Source organism: Triticum urartu, chromosome 7 (assembly GCF_003073215.2).
Source record: "Triticum urartu cultivar G1812 chromosome 7, Tu2.1, whole genome shotgun sequence".
In the NCBI taxonomy this organism is placed as follows: domain Eukaryota; kingdom Viridiplantae; phylum Streptophyta; class Magnoliopsida; order Poales; family Poaceae; genus Triticum; species Triticum urartu.
In genome coordinates this window covers 565,086,753-565,107,070 of record NC_053028.1, presented here as the reverse complement: position 1 = coordinate 565,107,070, position 20,318 = coordinate 565,086,753, and the positions used below count along the sequence as shown (strand labels likewise).

Here is a 20,318-nt window from a genome sequence, read left to right as displayed (position 1 = left end):
AACACTTCTTGAAATTTTAATGAGGGATCATCTTATTTACTACCGTCGTACTAAGTAAACAAGATGCATAACATGATAAACATCATATGCAATCAAATAGTGACATGATATGGGCAATATCATGTAGCTCCTTTGATCTCCATCTTGGGGCTCCATGATCATCTATTACAAGAACATGATCAATCTCATACATTACATATATCATTCATCACATCCTTTTGGCCATATCACATCACATAGCATACCCTGCAAAAACAAGTTAGACGTCCTCTAATTGTTGTTTGCATGTTTTACGTGGCTGCTATGAGTTTCTAGCAAGAAAGTTTCTTACCTACGCAAAACCACAACGTGATATGCCAATTGCTATTTACCCTTCATAAGGACCCTTTTCATCGAATCCGATCCGACTAAAGTAGGAGAGACAGACACCCGCTAGCCACCTTATGCAACTAGTGCATGTTTGTCGGTGGAACCGGTCTCACGTAAGAGTACGTGTAAGGTTGGTCCAGGCCGCTTCATCCCACGATGCCGCCGAATCAAGATAAGACTAGTAACGGCAAGCATATTGAACAAAATCAACGCCCACAACTACTTTGTGTTCTACTCGTGCATAGAATCTACGCAATAGACCTAGCTCTGATACCACTGTTGGGGAACGTAGCATAAATTCAAAATTTTCCTACGTGTCACCAAGATCTATCTATGGAGATACTAGCAACGAGGGGAAGGAGAGTGCATCTACATACCCTTGTAGATCGCTAAGCGGAAGCGTTCAAGTGAACGGGGTTGATGGAGTCGTACTCGTCGTGATTCAAATCACCGATGATCCTAGTGCCGAACGGACAGCACCTCCGCGTTCAACACACGTACAGAAGGGAGACGTCTCCCATGCCTTGATCCAGCAAGGAGGAGGGAGAGGTTGATGGAGATCCAGCAGCACGACGGCGTGGTGGAAGTAGCGGGATTCCAACAGGGCTTCGCTAAGCGCTGCGGGAGGAGGTAGATGTGTCACGGGAGGGAGAGGGAGGCGCCAGGCCTTAGATTGGTTTGCTCCTCCTTTTTCCCCACTATATATAGGGCCAAGGGAGAGGGGGAGGCGCAGCCCTTGCCCCTTCCTCCAAGGAAGGGTGCGGCCAAGGGTGGGGAGGAGTCCATCCCTCCCCAAGGCACCTCGGAGGTGCCTTCCCCCTTTAGGACTCTTTCTTTCCCTTATCTCTTGGCGCATGGGCCTCTTGGGGCTGGTGCCCTTGGCCCATATAGGCCAAGGCGCACACCCTACAGCCCATGTGGCCCCCCGGGCAGGTGGCCCCACCCGGTGGACCCCCGGGACCCTTCCGGTGGTCCCGGTACAATACCGGTGACCCCGAAACTTGTCCCGATGGCCGAAATAGCACTTCCTATATATAATTCTTTACCTCCGGACCATTCCGGAACTCCTCGTGACGTCCGGGATCTCATCCGGGACTCCGAACAACATTCGGGTTACCGCATACTAATATCTTATAACCCTAGCGTCACCGAACCTTAAGTGTGTAGACCCTACGGGTTCGGGAGACATGCAGACATGAACGAGACGTTCTCCGGTCAATAACCAACAGCGGGATCTGGATACCCATGTTGGCTCCCACATGTTCCACGATGATCTCATCGGATGAACCACGATGTCAAGGACTTAATCAATCCCGTATACAATTCCCTTTGTCTCGGTATGATACTTGCCCGAGATTCGATCGTCGGTATCCCGATACCTTGTTCAATCTCGTTACCGGCAAGTCTCTTTACTCGTTCCGTAACACATCATCCCGTGATCAACTCCTTGGTCACATTGCGCATATGATGATGTCCTACCGAGTGGGCCCAGAGATACCTCTCCGTTTACACGGAGTGACAAATCCCAGTCTCGATTCGTGCCAACCCAACAGACACTTTCAGAGATACCTGTAATGCACCTTTATAGTCACCCAGTTACGTTGTGACGTTTGATACACCCAAAGCATTCCTACGGTATCCGGGAGTTGCACAATCTCATGGTCTAAGGAAATGATACTTGACATTAGAAAAGCTATAGCATATGAACTACACGATCTAGTGCTATGCTTAGGATTGGGTCTTGTCCATCACATGATTCTCCTAATGATGTGATCCCGTTATCAACGACATCCAATGTCCATGGTCAGGAAACCGTAACCATCTATTGATCAACGAGCTAGTCAACTAGAGGCTTACTAGGGACATGGTGTTGTCTATGTATCCACACATGTATCTGAGTTTCCTATCAATACAATTATAGCATGGATAATAAACGATTATCATGAACAAGGAAATATAATAATAACCAATTTATTATTGCCTCTAGGGCATATTTCCAACAGAGTATTCAACCCAAATTTATTGATTCGACACAAGGGGAGCCAAAGAATATTCTCAAGTATTAGCAGCTGAGTTGTCAATTCAACCACACCTGGAAACTTAATATCTGCAGCAAAGTATTTAGTAGCAAAGTAATATGATAGTAGTGGTAATGGTGGCAAAAGTAACGGTAGCAGTTTTGGTTTTATAGTGATTGTAACAGTAGCAACGGAAAAGTAAATAAGCGAAGAAAAATATATGAAAAGCTCGTAGGCATTGGATCGGTGATGGAGAATTATGTTAGATGCGATCAATCATGCAATAGTTATAATCTAGGGTGACACAGAACTAGCTCCAGTTCATCAATGTAATGTAGGCATGTATTCCGGATATAATCATACGTGCTTATGGAAAAGAACTTGCATGACATCTTTTGTCCTACCCTCCCGTGGCAGCGGGGTCCTATTGGAAACTAAGGGATATTAAGGCCTCCTTTTAATAGAGTATCAGACCAAAGCATTAACACATAGTGAATACATGAACTCCTCAAACTACGGTCATCACCGGTAAGTATCCCGATTATTGTCATTTCGGGGTTAACGAATCATAACACATAATAGGTGACTATAGGCTTGCAAGATAGGATGAATAACTCACATATATTCATGAAAATATAATAGATTCAGATCTGAAATCATGGCACTTGGGCCCTAGTGACAAGCATTAAGCATAGCAAAGTCATAGCAACATCAATCTCAGAACATAGTGGATATTAGGGATCAAACCCTAACAAAACTAACTCGATTACATGATAAATCTCATCCAACCCATCACCGTCCAGCAAGCCTACGATGGAATTACTCATGCACGACTGTGAGCATCATGAAATTGGTGATGGAGGAAGGTTGATGATGACGATGGCGATGGATTCCCCTCTCCGGAGCCCCGAACGGACTCCAGATCAGCCCTCCCGAGAGAGTTTAGGCCTTGGCGGCGGCTCGTATCATAAAACGCGATGAATCCTTCTTTCTGATTTTTTTCTCCCGAACACGAATATATGGAGTTGGAGTTGAGGTCGGTGGAGCATCAGGGGGCCCACGAGGCAGGGGGCGCGCCCCCACCCTCGTGGACAGGGTGTGGGCCCCCTGACGTGAATTCTTCTTCCAGTATTTTTGACATATTCCAAAAATAATCTCCATTGATTTTCAGGTCATTCCGAGAACTTTTATTTCTGCACAAAAATAACACCATGGCAATTCTACTGAAAACAGCGTCAGTCTGGGTTAGTTCCATTCAAATCATGCAAGCTAGAGTCCAAAATAAGAGCAAAAGTGTTTGGAAAAGTAGATACGACGAAGACGTATGATCCGTCAACTTCGTCTTCGTCCGTCTACGCATACCCGGTGCTTGCAACACCGGTGCGTGCCTTCGTCTAGGATGTGTCCCAGGCTTGGCAAACCCGCCGCGACGCGTCGTCAACAACATATCCTTTCCAGCGCACCATTACTTCGACATCACTGTGCCCATGCTAACTCGGCGCCCCCTTGCGCCCGCGGCTCCATGGCGACTTCCTCGACACCGGACACCCCGACTCGACATCGACCACGGCATTCTTCGCACGGCTACCTCGACCACGGCTCCACCACCCACGCTCTCGGCTACCTCGACAACGACACAAAGGGCTACCGCCTTGCTTGAGCAACCTCGTTGGTTTCCACTCCAGCCACGACTCCGCGATGCATCGACCGTTACGACTGTGGGGGGGGGGGTGTCTGTCGGCTTGCCTTCGGATTCTTCTCCAGTCTCATCGTCTGCGTCGCTACTGTTGTGACTGCGGGGGGATGTTGAGTGTCGTGATTATTAGGAAAGACGAGATAGACTAGGATTTGTTCTGGTTTGTCTTGTACTCCAAATAGATTATTGTACTTCTATATATATGCCCACGAGGCTCAAGCAATACAACAAACTATTCCACTAATCCCTCTCCCCCTTCTAACATATATAAATCAAAAGATAGAAGAATTGGCAAACAAAAAAACAGAAAGTTATATTTTAGGAGTGTTGTTAGGAACCCTTTTTTTAACTCGAGACATCAGAGAGGCTAAATTTTAGAGGTTCGGTTAGAAATGTCCTATAATATATTGTTCTTTAAAAAGAAGACAACTTCTCAGACTCTGCATCAATTGATATACACAACTATGTTTATTCCAGAGTTATATTGTCACTAGACTAAGCACTCCGTCAGAATTGTAAAGATCTGGGAAAACGACCACAACAAATGTATATGCGGCGAATAAAAACCATCACCTATATTTCCGATTAAACTGCAAGTTGAAGGAGTTGATCATTATCGGTTCTGCTAACCTATTAGTCTACGGAGTATTACTCTATATGTTAAGAACAGATGGAACTGTGCATACCTAGCAACCTGATCGGTGAAGAGGGTCATGGCGTAGGATGCAAACTGCCTGAATAAACAATAATCTCGATTAACGAGTTGACTACGGACCACTTGCACTCGAGTGCATATCTTATCGAGCAGGATAATCCTATTTTAGGACCTCAGGTTTCAGATGAATGCAAGGCCAAGTACAGTTGATTAGCATCATCTACAGTTGAAATGTCGTATTCTTCAAGCAGACCTGTCGTCTTCTTCAATCAGTCCAATATGTAGTACTCCTTTGCTCATTTTACACTATCCTAAATGGGACGCGGATAGGCTGTCAAAGCCAAGTTATCGCAATGCTCGTCTCTTGGGAGATTTGAAACAAGTGAAACTAGTATCTTCAAAATGTGGCCTCTTTATTGACTATTGTCATCAACAATAAAATCAAGGACAAGGCGAGGATAGAGGTGTATTGTTGGCGCGAAGCACTCAGGTTCCTTGATGCCGCAGCGTGTATTTACTTTTTGTGTAACCATTGTGGGCATGGTGTTATCTGAAAATCCCTTCTTAAATAATAAAAATGGCAAGTGTTTAATCTTGCTTAAAAAGTTCTACGAATGTCACTGTAGCAGTATGTATGATCTTTCATGTGAGTGGCTGGATGAAAGCAAAAGCAACTTCCATGGCAGCCGAGTACGAGGCGTTTGATTTCATTTATGTGGGGAGGAGAATTAGAAATGATGGAAAAAATGCATGGGAGAGAAATCAATTCGATCTCCCGGGTCAATCGAAAGACGCCTACAAAAAGGTTGTTTGAATTTATGAAAAAGTTTGCTTTGGAGAGAAACGCTTTGGGAAGACGACATGATACTAGTGCAAACGTTACAGATTCACAGCGCACCATTGGGGGGTGTTAGGCTACCCTATTGCACCAAGACTTTCTACCGTAGCCACATTATTGTCTAAAACCTTCGTCTTAATTGGTGAGAAGGCAAGTTTTATGCCTTGTCTAAGTAAAAGTTTCGCAATACCATTGTAATTGTAATAGTATGTATGATTTTACGAAGGGTCATGGGATGATACCAGAAATGGTTTATTTGGCAGCCAAAGATAAGGCGTCCGGTTTCACTTATACGATGAGATGGAGAACTGAAACGTCGCGGAAAACATTGTGCACAAACAGGGACATAGCCAGACCTTGGGTTGCCTGGGCCGCGGCCTAGGGCATGTGGGTCGAACCCTTTGTATACAGAAGATATTGTGGCACATTGTAGCCACTATAGCTATTGTAGGTCTAGGGGTTGGCCTGGGGCATAGCTTGAGCCTGGTTATACAACTGACTGGACGGAGACGACACAATGATCAGGAAAACGTTACTTGTCATTGATTGTTCGGGGGCACTAGGGGCATCGCGCCCTTGCCATTGTGGTTGCAATATTATATAAAACGCTCAAATTCATAAGTAAAAAAGGCAAGTTTTGAGTTAAAAAAGGCAAGTTTTTTTGTGTGCCTTCTTCAAAATTAACTTTTGCAACACCATTGTAACACTATGTATGATGTTTCAGTTAGTTGATGGATCGGACCGTAATGTGTTCTTTGACAGCGGAGGACAGGGCGTCTGATTTTACTCCCACGGTGAGAAGAAGAACTGAAAATGCCACGAAAAACGCTACCGAGGACCAAACGTCTGGTTCACTTTCACGATAAGGAGAACTAACAATGCCTCGAAAAATGTTGCCGAGGACAGGGCGACCGTCTGGTTTCACTTTTGCGGTGAGAAGGAAAATTGAAAACATTGCGGAAAACACTACATTGAGATGACACGATGATGCCGCAAACTTACATATTGGTCGCTGGTCTCTTAGGGGCATATGCACTAGGCCCACCGCTACCTTTTCACTGTGGCAACATTATTATCTAAAACTCTCGTCTTCATGAATGAAAGGTAAGTTTTTTGACTTGTTTAAATATAATTACCACATCACTATTTATGATCTTTCAGTTAGTCGTTGGGTGAGACGGTGATGGTTTCTTTGGTAGTCGCGGATAATGCGTCAAGTGTTACTTCCATGGTAAGAAGGGGAACTTAAAATTATGCGGAAAATGCAGAGAGGGTGCCCTATTTTACTTCCGCGATGAGTAGGAGAACTAAAAACACACAGAAAAATGTTGTCCTCGGGCCACTATGGCCACGCCATTATCTAAAACTTTTGTCTTAATTAATGAAAAAGGCAAGTTATTCTCATCTTAATGATCTTTCGATTAATTATTGGATGAGACTAAATGGTTTCTTTGGTAGTCGAGGAGAGAGCATCCGGTTTCACTTCCGCGGTCAAAAGGAGAACTAAAAACGCCGTGGAAAACCTTGCAGAGGACCATGCGCCAGGTTCCACTTCCGCGGTGAGAAGGAGAATGGAAAAATGGCACGGGAAATCCTGCAGAGGATCGGGCGTCAGGTTTCACTTCCGCGGTTAGAATGAGAACTGAAGCGTAAAACCTTGCAAGGACCGGGTGTCAGGTTTCACTTTCGCGGTGAGAAGGAGAACTGAAGCGTAAAACCTTGCAGAGGACCGGGTGTCATGTTTCACTTCCGCGGTGAGAAGGAGAACTGAAGCGTAAAACCTTGCAGAGGACCAGGCGTCAGGTTTCACTTCCGCGGCAAAAAGGATAATTAAAAATGGAACGTAAAACCCTGCAGAGGATAGGGCGTCAGTTCTCACTTCCGCGATGAGAATGAGAACTGAAGCGAAAAACCTTGCAGAGGACCGGGCGTCAGGTTTCACTTCCGCGGTGAGAAGGAGAACTGAAAATGGCACGGAAAACCCTGCAGAGGACCAGGCATCAGGTTTCACTTCCGCGGTGAGAAGGAGAGCTGCAAATGGCACGGGAAATCCTGCAGAGGACCGGGCGTCAGTTTTCATTTCCACGATGAGAAGGGGAACTGAAAATGGTGCGGAAAACCCTGGCGAGGACCGGGCGTGAGGTTTCACTTCCGCGGTTTGAAGGAGAACTGAAAGTGGCACGGAAAACCCGGCAGAGGGCCGGGTGTCAGTTTCACTTCCAAAGTGAGAATGAAAACTAAAAATGGTGTTGAAAACCCCGTGGAGGACCAGGGCGTCCGTCCGGTTTCACTTCTGCGGTGAGAAGAAGAACTGAAAATGGCACGGAAAACCCGCCAGAGGACCGGGCGTCAGTTTTCACTTCCACGATGCGAATGAAAACTGAAAATGGCGCTGAAAACCCGGGCGTCCGTCCCGTTTCACTTCCGCGGTGAGGAGAGAACCGAAAACCGCGCTAAAAAGTGGGCGGACGGCCAGGCGCACGGTTTCACCTCGATGGTAAACTAAGAACGTTTCACGGAAGACGAAGAATCCGGCTCTTTTCCGAAAAGAAAAAGAACACTTTTGTTTTTGACACGATGAAGAACATTTTTGTAAAAACATGAAGGACACTTTTTTTAGATGAAAACATGAAGAACATTTTTTTTTACTAGATGAAGGACATTTTTTTGTAAGAGGGAGAACGGAAAACGGCGCGGAAAACCATTGGAGAGAGACGGCACGATGATGAGGCGAGCGCGTTACAGACATACTGGTCGCGGACGAGACGGTCCGGCCCGCGCTGCGCCACCACACCGCGCACATGCCGCGCCTTCTCGCCGTCCCGTCAGGATTCAAGGGCCGCTCCGCGCCCTCCTCCCATATGACCCCCCTCCTGGCCCCTTGCGTTCTCTCTCTTGACTTTTGGCAGTACAACTGGGCGAGCGAGGGGGGCAAGGCTTTGCGAAAGCGCTCAGTTTCTCCCAGTCTCCGACTTCGAGATCTCGCGAGAGAGAGAGAGAGAGAGGGGAGGCAGGAGGACAGCGGGTCAGGGGAGAGAGCCAAAGGGGGCGTGGGATCCTACTGTGGAGCCAGCCAGTGTGGCGGATTGGGGCGAGGCTACGTGCATGGCCACCGGCAGCAGCAAGTGGTGGCAAGGGCCAATGGACTTCCCGCCGCAGCCGCAGCCGCAGCAGATGCAGCAGCATCAGCCGCTCCAGCACCAACACCAGCCGCTGCAGCTGCCGGCGGTGACCATGCCGGCGCCGGCTCCAGCGGTGGCCGCCCCGGCCGCCTCGCCGGAGAGCAAGCAGCAGGGCCAGGGCCAGGGCGAGGGGCAGATGGGGGCGGCGGCGGGGGCCATCGTGCCGCTGCGGAGGCCGCGGGGCCGGCCGATGGGGTCCAAGAACAAGCCCAAGCCGCCGATAATCATCACGCGCGACAGCCCCGACGCGCTCCACTCGCACATCCTGGAGGTGGCCCCGGGCGCGGACGTCGCCGCCTGCGTCGCCGAGTACGCGCGCCGCCGCGGCCGGGGCGTCTGCGTGCTGGGCGCATCCGGCTCCGTCGTGGACGTCGTCGTGCGCGGCGCGGCCTCGGCCGCGCCCCTCCCGGGGCGCTTCGAGCTCCTCTCCATGACCGGCACCGTGCTCCCGCCCCCGGCGCCGTCCGAGGCGTCCGGCCTCGCAGTCATGCTCTCCGCCGGGCAGGGCCAGGTCCTCGGTGGCTGCGTCGTGGGGCCGCTCGTCGCCGCCGGGCCCGTCACCCTCTTCGCCGCCACCTTCGCCAACGCCGTCTACGAGCGCCTGCCCCTCCAGGACGCCGCCGACGCCGACGTCAAGCCCGACCTCTCCGCCGCCCCCGACGCCTCGGTCCCGCAAGAAGTGCAAGCGCAGCAGCCACTGGCGATCTCCCAGGCCATGGCCATGGGCGCGGGCTACCCCGACCACCGCTCACCGCAGTACCCGTGGGGAGGCCACCAGGGAGGCGGCATCTGATGGATCGATCGTTAACTCTTTTCCTGGTGTTCTTGCTCCTAACATCCATCCTCTAGACAAAAGTAGGTTTTGGCAAGTTGGTTCATTCATGGAGTGCTCTTCTTGGGCTCTCATTGTGATTTTGTCGTGCAAGATCAGCAGAATATGGCGACCAAGTACATCTCTTCTCAGGCGATGGAGCCACATTTCGTGTGGTTAATTGGAGGTCAGTGTTCTACTAGTAGTTTTACAGCTTCTCGGGCTGAGTTGTTAGTGTATTTGCTAGCATTGCGAACATGTGAAATGTGATTAATGACTGGGGAAATTGGAAATTTGTTGTTAATGGCTGGGGAAATTGGAAATCTTTTGTTACCTGAGATGTGCTCGCCTCGCTATTTCATATCGACTTTCCATTTGAGATGTTTTCTTTATGCTTGTTGCCAGTGTACAAAACCTCCGCCTGTCCCATCAAATTTAGTAGTACAGTACGCCGTATGAAATCCAATGGTCAATGTTCAGTCCTGCTGCATGTGTCCGTTCGAGAAGGAAAGAAACAAAACAGCAAAACACATGTTGCGTCATGTACTACTGTATCTATATCTATCTCATAGACATAGAGGAACCATAGGAATATAGCAACATAATAGAAGATTTGAAGAGAACACCATGGCCTTCTTTGGTTCACATAATTCTAAAAACGCAGGAATTAGATAGAAATGCATGCGTAAAACAGAAGATTAGAAAACGTAGGAATTTTGCAGGCTTGGCCGTTTGGCTCATGGAATAGAAAAATCACAGGAATTCTTGTGTACTTAGCATGTTCTTATGCCATGAAGGATCTCAGTCTCTTTCTTCGTGTGGAAGAATTTGGACAAGAGGTTCAAGTGGATTGTAAAATTTCTGTGTTTTTTCTCTAAAACCAAGAACAAAGATTATTTTTCTCTCTCTATTTTCCTTTGCCGCATTCCTTTGAACCAAAAGCTTGGTGCCTCTTTGATTCGCAACATTCTAAAAACACGGAATAGGAAAAACATAGGGTTGGAATTTCATGGTCATCTCAATCCTAAAGGATTTTGGGTTGTTTGATTGCATATAGGAAAAACAAAGGATTCTTTCAAAGAGGTTGGCATGGATGCTAAAAAATACTATATGAGAAGTAGTACAAAGAAATCCTTAGAAAAAATTCCTATATGATTCAATCCTATGAATCAAAAAACCTACATTGGAAAAAAATCCTAAGGATTCTAGTCCTACAAAATTTCTATGAAAAAACCTTTGAATCAAACGAGCCTTTAATAATTCCACCATAGGAAAATTTCCTATTCGTTATACGAATGTGCTTCTTCTACTTTTCCTTTGAACCAAAGGAGGTCTGAACTATTTGTTGTAGGACGGATTGCAAAAGCAATAATGGAAAATTGTTTCGATTTTCAATTTACCATGAGAAAAAAGGGATCACAGTTGGAGAAAGTATCCGGTGGAAACAAGTTTTGATCAACTGTTGAAAACCAAGTGAAAATCATGTTTCAAAATTTCTGGAAAAAAATACAGTATGATGGAGAGGTGGCATTCTACAAAAATGTGAAATTTTATGTTACAAATTCAATTCCACATGGGAGCTAGCTCCCACTTGAAATTGAATTTTAATTTTTTGAAACATTTTCACTTGATCCGTTTACTAATTTCCACCGATTTTTTTTGTTTCCATGGGATATTCTCTCCACAACGGGGCCTATTTGATTGTTGCGATTTTCAAAACATATTGGAAACATGTCGCATTGGAGTCTCATGTTCTAATCAATCCAATATGATTAGAAAATTACATGAAGTTACAACCAAAGAGTATTTGTCACTACATGAAGAAGAAATGAATTGTAACAAGAGGTTTAGTGGATAGATTTTTTTTCCAAAATATGGCAAAGGAATCTTCCAACAAAATCCTAACCATCTCATTATCGTGAATTGAATGACATAAAAAAAACCTTCAAGATTCAACTCCTTTAAAATTTGCGTGAGGGGCCTCCTTGATTCACAGGATTCTAAAAAAGAAGGGAATAGAAGAATTATAATATGTAAGAATGTACGCCTAAACCAAAGGATTGGAAACTGGTAAAATTTGACATAAGTTATTTGAATGACACAAATTGCATAATACATGAATCACACTAGTGAAATTCTAACACTCACTAGATGGGTCGCATCGTTGCCATAGACAATTTGCTTTGCCTCAATCCCATGCTTATGAGTAAAAAAAAGTGAGGCCGATGCAGATGTTAAATGTTCCATGTCTTTCCCTTGAAGGCTCATTCACATGAACCAAAGGATGTTAGTGACCAAATCCATAGGAATTCCTAAATCCTAAGGCATAATCCTTTGTTTTAAAGAGGCCTAAATTGCAATGTAGGTTTGAGCAATTTCATAAATTATCTAACTCCCATTTCCCAATTGGATGCTTGAATAATGTTATAAACCAACAATCTATCGTACAAATATCTTAACGGACTGGCTCAATTATCGAAAAAGAGATAGAGAGTATATAATTTTACTCTCTCTCTCTCACACACACACACAAACACACACACCTCAGAGGTTATACAACGATTGTTTATTTATGTTTGATGTGGCAAACAACCTCTTAAGGCTATCTCCGATAATTGTGATTATCGAAGCCTTAAGAAGATGAGGGTGTCATCCTTGTTTTCGTTTTTTTTGGCGGACAAGGGTGTCATCGGTGTTGTGGTGGACTTAGTGGTAACGTATTGTTTGCATATGTTGCAATTACTCTCACCTCTTCACTTTTGGAGTAGAAGCCGCGCGTGACGAGCCAACGAGTGGGGTGTTGTTCGCATGTGTTAGCATCGTGCCCTCTCTAGGGCAAGAGAATATTCGACAAAAATCAAGTTTGAGTCAAATTTCAGAAACATGACTATCACTTGGTTTTCACCATTTTTCACTAAGGCTGTGTTTGGATGATGCCTACGGCTGCCTAGCCGCAGACGTGGCATGCCAAATAAAAGATGCCATTGGTTGCCGCCGCAGTCCTACTACACGTCATGCTATCGGGCCACACGTTTCTAGCGTAGAGTGTGGCGGCCGATTCGTTCGCCTGATTTGCGGCGTGCCGCGGTTTAGCCCTAAAACTGTGTGTCCACGGGGATATTTTCTGTTTTAGGGCTATAATAAAGTGCGAAACTAGGTAAATTGTGTCTAAAATGTTTCAAATCTGATAAAAACTTGTCACGGGCTGCCGGTAAGAAACGGAGTTCTCTGTTTGGAAAGAAACGGTTCTACGTACTGCATTGTCCATTCGACACCTGCACTCCGACTACAGCAGCAGCAGCATCGCCCAGCGGTGTTTGTTTTGCTTTGACCACGATCGATGTTCTTCCTAGGCTGGAAACCGAAGCAGACAGAGGGCAGCATCATTGCTGCGACAAAGCGGCCACCGTAGCCTGGATGTTTTGTAAAGGAAGAACCGGCCTGCCATTGTAACTTCCAAAGGTTGGGCTTTTGCATGTGCATCAGTGCGTCGAACCCGCCGCGCACCCTCCCCCTCCCTCTCCTCCTCGGTTCTTGCGCCCTTTTCCACTTTTGTTGACGCAGAAAGGATCGCCACCCCCCAAGCTGCCACTGTGGAGATCGCTCCTCCCTCCCTGGCCATTGTGAGAGAGAGAGGGGGGGGGGGGGGGGGGGGGGGGGGGGGGAGATGCTTGTGACTTTGTGACAGTGCATGCAGGGTCTAAAGCAAGGGCAGAGTTGATCAAGATCTAACCACCGAAAAGCCTCTTAGTATGTTCATCGCTGATGGAAAGAAAAGGTCTGCTCCTGCTACTATAGTAGTAGTAGGTTTGATTTGAGTTCGAGCGTGTTTTAGGGGGTGTAAAGAGTAAAGACTAATAAAGCGAGCAAAGGAGGGCCGCTGGTGGGTCAAACCACAGGGAAAGGAACCGAGTGCTGTACCCTCGCCGCAAGAAAGGAAGCCTGCAGCAGCACAGCGGCTCCGGCGTCTGTTTTTGTTTTCTCCCTCTTTCGTCGTCCTTTGGCAAAGCCTTTGCCAAAGGGATCTTCTTCGGAACAGTGGTATAGCGTAGGCACGCATGCAGCAAGGGGAGAGAGAGAGAGGAGTGTTGAAGTGTCCATGAGATTTGGTCCTGCAGGGGAGGGCCCCAGATTGACCGCATGGTTCCGCAGCTTTGCCTCTGCCTCCCCTTCCATCGATCCACGGGCCCGCAAAATGGACAAAAATAAGTAGATAACCCAAAGGCCAAAGGTATTCGAAAAATAAATTATCGGCAAAACTATTTCTCCCAACTAACCTTTTCAGGTAACGCCCAAAACGCGTGGGCGCTATTACTATACATCGTAGCGCCCGTCTGTCAGGAGTATACGCCTTATCAGCGTGGCTTCCCCAGAGCCGGGCCGGGCCCCATCCTGGTTAAGCAGCACCCACCCCATAGGCGCTATACTGTGGAGGATAGTGTCTTTCTCTTAGGCGCTATGCTCCTGTTATGGTTAAGGCACGGCGGACGGCCCATGGCCCGACCTAGTCCTCATTTTCTCATTCTCATGAACACAGAATGGGCTCGCGGCTAGGGTTCGTGCGCCCTCTCCTACCCCTATCCCAAATCGACCCAATTTGAAGGAATTTGTTGGGCATTTGATCCTACAAATATCCCCCAAGGTATTCTCCTCCGATCCCCTTGCTTTCATCTGAAAAATCCATCACATTTCTCCCCATTGTGCAAGTTTCGGTGAGACCATAAGTCCTATTATATTTTTAAATTGTTATGGAACAATAGCATGATTGTTTGATGTGTAGCATTAGCATTGGCATAGTACCAGAAGGGTTGGGCGCGCTTTGCTGTGCCATTGGTGTTGTTGAGATTCTTAAAAAAATACTCAATTTTTTTTAAAATATAAGGTGTATTACTTTTTTTTTTGAAAAGTCCAACATCTTTAAGTTTGATCAAATCTATGAAGAATATCAAATTGATGTTATATTAGATTCATCAGGAAATAAATTTCCATAATTTCTTCGCTTAATATTGTGGATGTCGATATTTTTGGCTCTAAACTTGCTCAAAGTTAAAGAAATTTGACTTTTCAAAGAACTAATACCCCTTATATTTTGGAACTGATGGAATATTTAGTTGGGCGAATGGGGGAGACGATGGTGTGTGTTTTATGTTTATTTATAATGCGATTATTTGTGGGCCTTTCATAGTGTGATTTTGTGTTATGCAGTAATCAACTCAAACTTTTGTGAGTAAATTTCTGCATCGGTGGCTACATGTACTATATTAGTGCTATAGTATCATCATATGGTGGCACTTCATTTTTCTAGGTGGTAAAAGGATGCACGTGGTTGATATGTTTTTCTAGCCGGTTGCTGTTGATTGATTTGAAAAACTGTGGGCCCGATCAAAATCATAAACAAAATTCAAAATCGAATATGTCAATCAAATAAAAGAGCTTCAAAATTAGGGAATATGATTAATTATAATAATTAAATGAGAGAGCTCCTTGAGAAATTATTGACCCGGTCAAAATTAGGTCATCAAGTTCTAAACTGATGACCTCAATTAATTGTGAAGACTTAAAAATTAGGAAGCATGGTGTATAGTATAAAAGAATTGGATGAGAGCTTTGTGGAATTGTTGACTTGGTCAAAATCGGGTGACCCAATTTCAATTGGACACTGTCGGTGTCAAAACCGGCGGATCTCGGGTAGGGGGTCCCGAACTGTGCGTCTAGGCCAGATGGTAACAGGAGGCAGGGGACACGATATTTTACCCAGATTCGGGCCCTCTTGATGGAGGTAAAACCCTACGTCCTGCTTGATTAATATTGATGATATGGGTAGTACAAGAGTAGATCTACCACGAGATCAGAGAGGCCAAACCCTAGAAGCTAGCCTATGGTATGATTGTATGTTGTGGTTGTTGTCCTACGGACTAAAACCCTCCGGTTTATATAGACACCGGAGAGGGTTAGGGTTACACCAGGGCGGTTACAAAGGAGGAGATATCCATATCCGTATTGCCTAGCTTGCCTTCCACGCCAAGTAGAGTCCCATCCGGACACGAGACGAAGTCTTCAATCTTGTATTTTCATAGTCCAACAGTCCGGCCAAAGGATATAATCCGGCTGTCCGGAGACCCCCTAATCCAGGACTCCCTCAGTAGCCCCTGAACCAGGCTTCAATGACGATGAGTCCGGCGCGCAGTATTGTCTTCGGCATTGCAAGGCGGGTTCCTCCTCCGAATACATCGCAGAAGAATTTGAATACAAGGATAGTGTCCGACCCTGCAACATAAGTTCCACATACTTCCGTAGAGAGAATAATATTTCTGCAAATCTAATTTGCTGACTTGTTTTGACAGTATGACGTTATGTCATGGCCCGGTGATTATTCAAACCGTTTCCTTTAACTAGCCCTGCACATAATGCGAGGCAGTTTTTCGACACGTCTTGTCAAAGCAGAGATCGTGTCCCCTTATTATGGGATTCTCATCAATACGGGCGTGGGTAACCCAACCGCGCCATCGATTACGGCGCTTGGGGGATGAGCGAGTTTTAGCAGGAAAGTGGGGACGCTTAGTTTCGTCCGCCCATATAAAGGGATAAGGATTCGCTTTTCATCCACGCCTTCTTCCTCCTTTGCTCACCCTTTTTCGCACACTCGAGCTCTAGCGCCCAAGTCCGCACTTCCCACCTCCACCTTCTCCAACCATGTCCGGAGCGGGAGGCAGGTGGATGGTCTCCTCTGTCACGGATGGAGACATCAAGAAGCTGAGGAGAGCCGGATACCTGCCCGACGACATCGCGCACCGGCTCCCAGATGAGGAGCAGCTCATCCCCACCCCTAGGCCCCATGAGAGGGTAGTGTTCCTCACCCATTTCCTCCGCGGACTGGGATTCCCTCTCCATCCGTTCGTCCGGGGGCTCATGTTCTATTACGGCCTGAATTTCCACGATCTGGCCCCGAACTTCATCCTCAACATCTCGGCATTTATCTTCGTGTGCGAGGCCTTCCTCCGCATCAAGCCCCACTTCGGCTTATGGTTGAAGACCTTCAATGTCAAGCCGAAGGTTGTGGGTGGGCGCCAGGCGGAGTGCGGATGCACCATGGTGGGCAAGATGCCCAACGTAACATGGCTCGAGGGCTCCTTTGTGGAAACCATAAAGGGGTGGCAATCGGGGTGGTTCTACATCACCGAGCCGCACGACCCACCATGGGCAGCGGCCCCCCGAGTTCCGATCTGGCATCCCCACGCGGCTCACTTCCTGGAAAGAGAAGGGCCTGTCCTAGGGTAGTTTGGGAGAGCTGACCGGACTCCAAACATGTATTCAAAACATGGTGAACAAGAAGCTCAAACTTGTCAACGTGGTCCAAGTCATGCTCCACCGCCGGATCCTCCCATGCCAACAATGGGAGTTCAACTTGTGGGAGTTCGACCCGGCGCAACACCGAACTCTGAACAGGCTCTTCGACACGACTCACGAAGATGCCTAGAGGGTGCTGTTCAAAAGCGCCGAGGTCCCCCCTCCTATTACTGAGGATCGCGGATTCAGCGCGAAGCGCCAAGCCAGTGCGGTAAGCTGCTTTACCTTTCACAGGATACTTATTTTCTATAGATTGACTCCATGCGAGATCTAAACTCATGTACCTTTGACAGTACTGGCAGGAGACGGTCGGACAGATCGACTGTCCGGCTCCTTCGCCCGAAGGCCCCGCAGACGCTCTTCTGGAGAAGATGCTGACTCCGGCCCCTTATACGGTGCCGGAGAAGACCAAGAAGGCCAAGGGAACCCGAAAGAGTTCCCGACGCCAGGCGTCGTCGGACTCACCGTCCGATGACTCTGCGGCGCACTCTTCTCCCGAAGACAAGGAAGAAGAAGAAGATGCTCCCCCACCGGCTGGGGGAGATAAGAAAAGGAAGGCCGCTCCAACTGGGGGGGGGGGCGAAGGGTCCAAGAAGGGAAGGACTCTCCTTCCGGACAGTTCCACCGCCGCCGACGAAGGCGAAGACGAGTGGTTGCCCAGGGCCAAGCCGCCGGGGAGATCGTAAGTATTCGGATACCAGAGTAACTCATAGAATTCCTTTGTCGCACTGTTTTCCCTAACGCCGAACATAATTATGCAGGCCGCCATGAGCCAGTATCGATGTATCATCGGACGGCTCCCTGGGCTCGTCGGACATGGATAGCGATCCAGTCCCGACCGCCACCTCCCCTCATCCTGCCGACGACGCCGAGGTGCTGTCTCAAGAGGCACCGGACCGAGGGGAGACAGTCCCAGAGGCGCCTCAAGGCGACCTTCCGGACTCCGGGAGCCGAGGGGACGGGGCCCCTGAGAGCTCCGAGTTCGGCCCTCAGCCGAACACCGCGCCGGAACCTCCAGCGGTTCCAGGCTCGGGCAGGCGGCCTCCTTCTAAGAGGGGCAAGACGCCTGTGCCGGTGACCTCTGTCCATCCAGAGGCAACGGACAATCTGTTGGAAGCGCTTCGTAGCGCTTCCATCGACGAGGAGCACTGTACTGTTATGAGTGCGGTGGTCCGAAGGTTCAGTACGCCAAGAGTGGGTTGACTGAAGTCTGTGCCAGCCTTCTAACAGGGTTCGAGGTAAGTGTTTTAAAATGTAGTAGAAATATTACCGCATAGACAGTAGCCTCCGATGCTTTGTTCGGTGTTCACAAAGAAAAGCAAAAAAGAGGATCAAATAATATCGCAGGAGTCTAATATAAGTATGTCAATATGCATATGCAGGCTTCGCTGCTGGCGTCCGCCGCACCGACTGCGGAGGTCGCCGTACTAAAGTAGGACCTCGAGGGGTCCAGGAAAGAGCTCGGCCTTGCCAAGAGGCAGCTCGAGGAGAACAATGGTAAGTAATACCCTGTCTATAGATATGCATATATAAAAAAAGATGCGATTGCAAAATGATAGGATCATCGTATATTCGCCAAGGGCCACGACCGAGGTGGCGACCCTGAAGCAAGCGCTAACCAAGGCCGAAGATAACGCGGCCAAGAAGTGCACCGAGCGAGAAAAGCACGAGGCTTGGGTGGGCGAGGTGCAGCAAGAGCTCTAGGCTCTCGTGGCGAAGCACGGGGCGTTGGAGCTTGACTCAAAGACGCGGGAGTCTGAGCTTGACGCGGTCCTCGAGAGCGCAAAAAGTGCCAAGGCCGAAGCCCAAAGGGCCCTCCAGGAGATCGACGCAATGAAGAAGATAGCGGCGGGTAAGGCTTTCTATATGCAAAGCAAGCATGAAAAGTAAATTACCGATTACTTGCCTGAATACGGAGCTCTCCAGGAGCATTCGCAGATTTGCCCCGCAGCGTGTCCGATGCCGCACAATTTTACTAGGCCGAGGATGGGAGCTTCACGGAGAAGCTGTTCTGGTCTCAGTATGCTGAGACTGAACACCCGGTGCCAATGAGCGACCAGCTGAAGCAGATGGTCGAGCTACATAAGGCGGCCGATCAGGCCATGAAGGGCTTTATAGTCTGGCTGTGGCCTGGCGACGCCCTTCCGAACAGCTTCTTCGGCCTGGTGAGGCGGCTTGTGGATGCCTACCCGCGGCTGGAGGTCGTCAAGCGATCTGTCTGCATTGAGGGTGCATGCCGGGCTTCCGCCCGTGTGAAATTGCAGTGGGTCAAGCTAGACGTCGTGAAGCTGATCAAGGAGGGGCCGCCGGAGGGCAAGGAGCACCGCCACCCCGAGATGTACTACGAGGGTGTTCTGCCGGGTGCCCGTTTCATAGCGGATGAGTGTTCAAAAGATGTAACATTTGAGTGAGACTTGCTCGTTTTATCCTGTATTTATGAAAACTTGTTCCATATGCGCTATGCAATGCTTGTTTGAATTTAAAATATTACCTTCTGTTTGGCCATTTATCAATCTGAGAGATGGCTAGTCCTCGGCTTCTGCCCCATGCCACGAGTGCTGGGGTGTTCGGGATAAACCTGAGCACTCTTGTTCCCATGTTTGGGTCTTTCGAGGGAGGTGCTCAGCACAGCGAACAAGGCAACCGGACTAATAATGCTTTATCACTCTCACTTAGCCATAGAATTATATAATTTTAAATTTCAGCGAAGCCCCTGGTATTCGGAAGGCCGAATTTGGGGCGCGATACACGCCTTTAAGCCGGACAGGGCCGGCCCCTCGCTCTAAGCGGCATAAGACTTTAGGGACTCGAAAACCTCGCCGAACAGCGACTAGTCTCTCGCCTTATCATGACAGTCAGTTTTAGCTTTCTCTACTGAGGTGTTGAACCCAGCAGAACCGGGGCACAATCGCAGTAGTTCTCCTAGCGCTACCTTAGCCGATAGAGCGGAACGTAAGGTACCAAAACATAGAGCCAGGCAAACCCAACATTTGACCAAAGACATGATTCGGAGCTGATGCATATAATGCTATAAGTTCGGGGTGCCGCACTTGTGAAAGTGTTCGGACTTTTCACACCATATTGTGGGGTACGTAAGCCCCTGGTGTATTGGTCGTACCAAAGTGTACGGTTGCAAGGCGTCATTAATGATCACATAGATATATATATATATAACAAGAATGCAATAATAGTCGTAATGTCATGCATTGTTTTTAAAAAAAATTGCGTGAGGAGTAGGACTATGTCCCTTCCAAGGGCAAGCTGAGGAATGATATTAAATCAAATAGTTCGCTCGTTACTTAAATCCACCTGGGAATTCCGTGGTATGATGTAGTTGTCTGCCTCCTTGGTTGCTGCGTCATGTGTTCGACAATAGTGCTGCCGGACAGTGTTTCCAGAGAT

General features: G+C 47.9%; 1 protein-coding gene across 1 annotated transcript; it reads left to right on the top strand.

Annotated features, from left to right (window-relative positions):
- Nucleotides 1–8,548: 8,548 nt before the first annotated feature.
- LOC125521343 (AT-hook motif nuclear-localized protein 27-like) lies at nt 8,549–9,907 on the top strand. The gene has a single exon (XM_048686401.1). It carries the CDS (start codon nt 8,682–8,684, stop codon nt 9,549–9,551), a length of 870 nt encoding a protein of 289 aa, XP_048542358.1. The 5' UTR covers nt 8,549–8,681; the 3' UTR covers nt 9,552–9,907.
- The last annotated feature ends 10,411 nt before the right edge of the window (nt 9,908–20,318 follow it).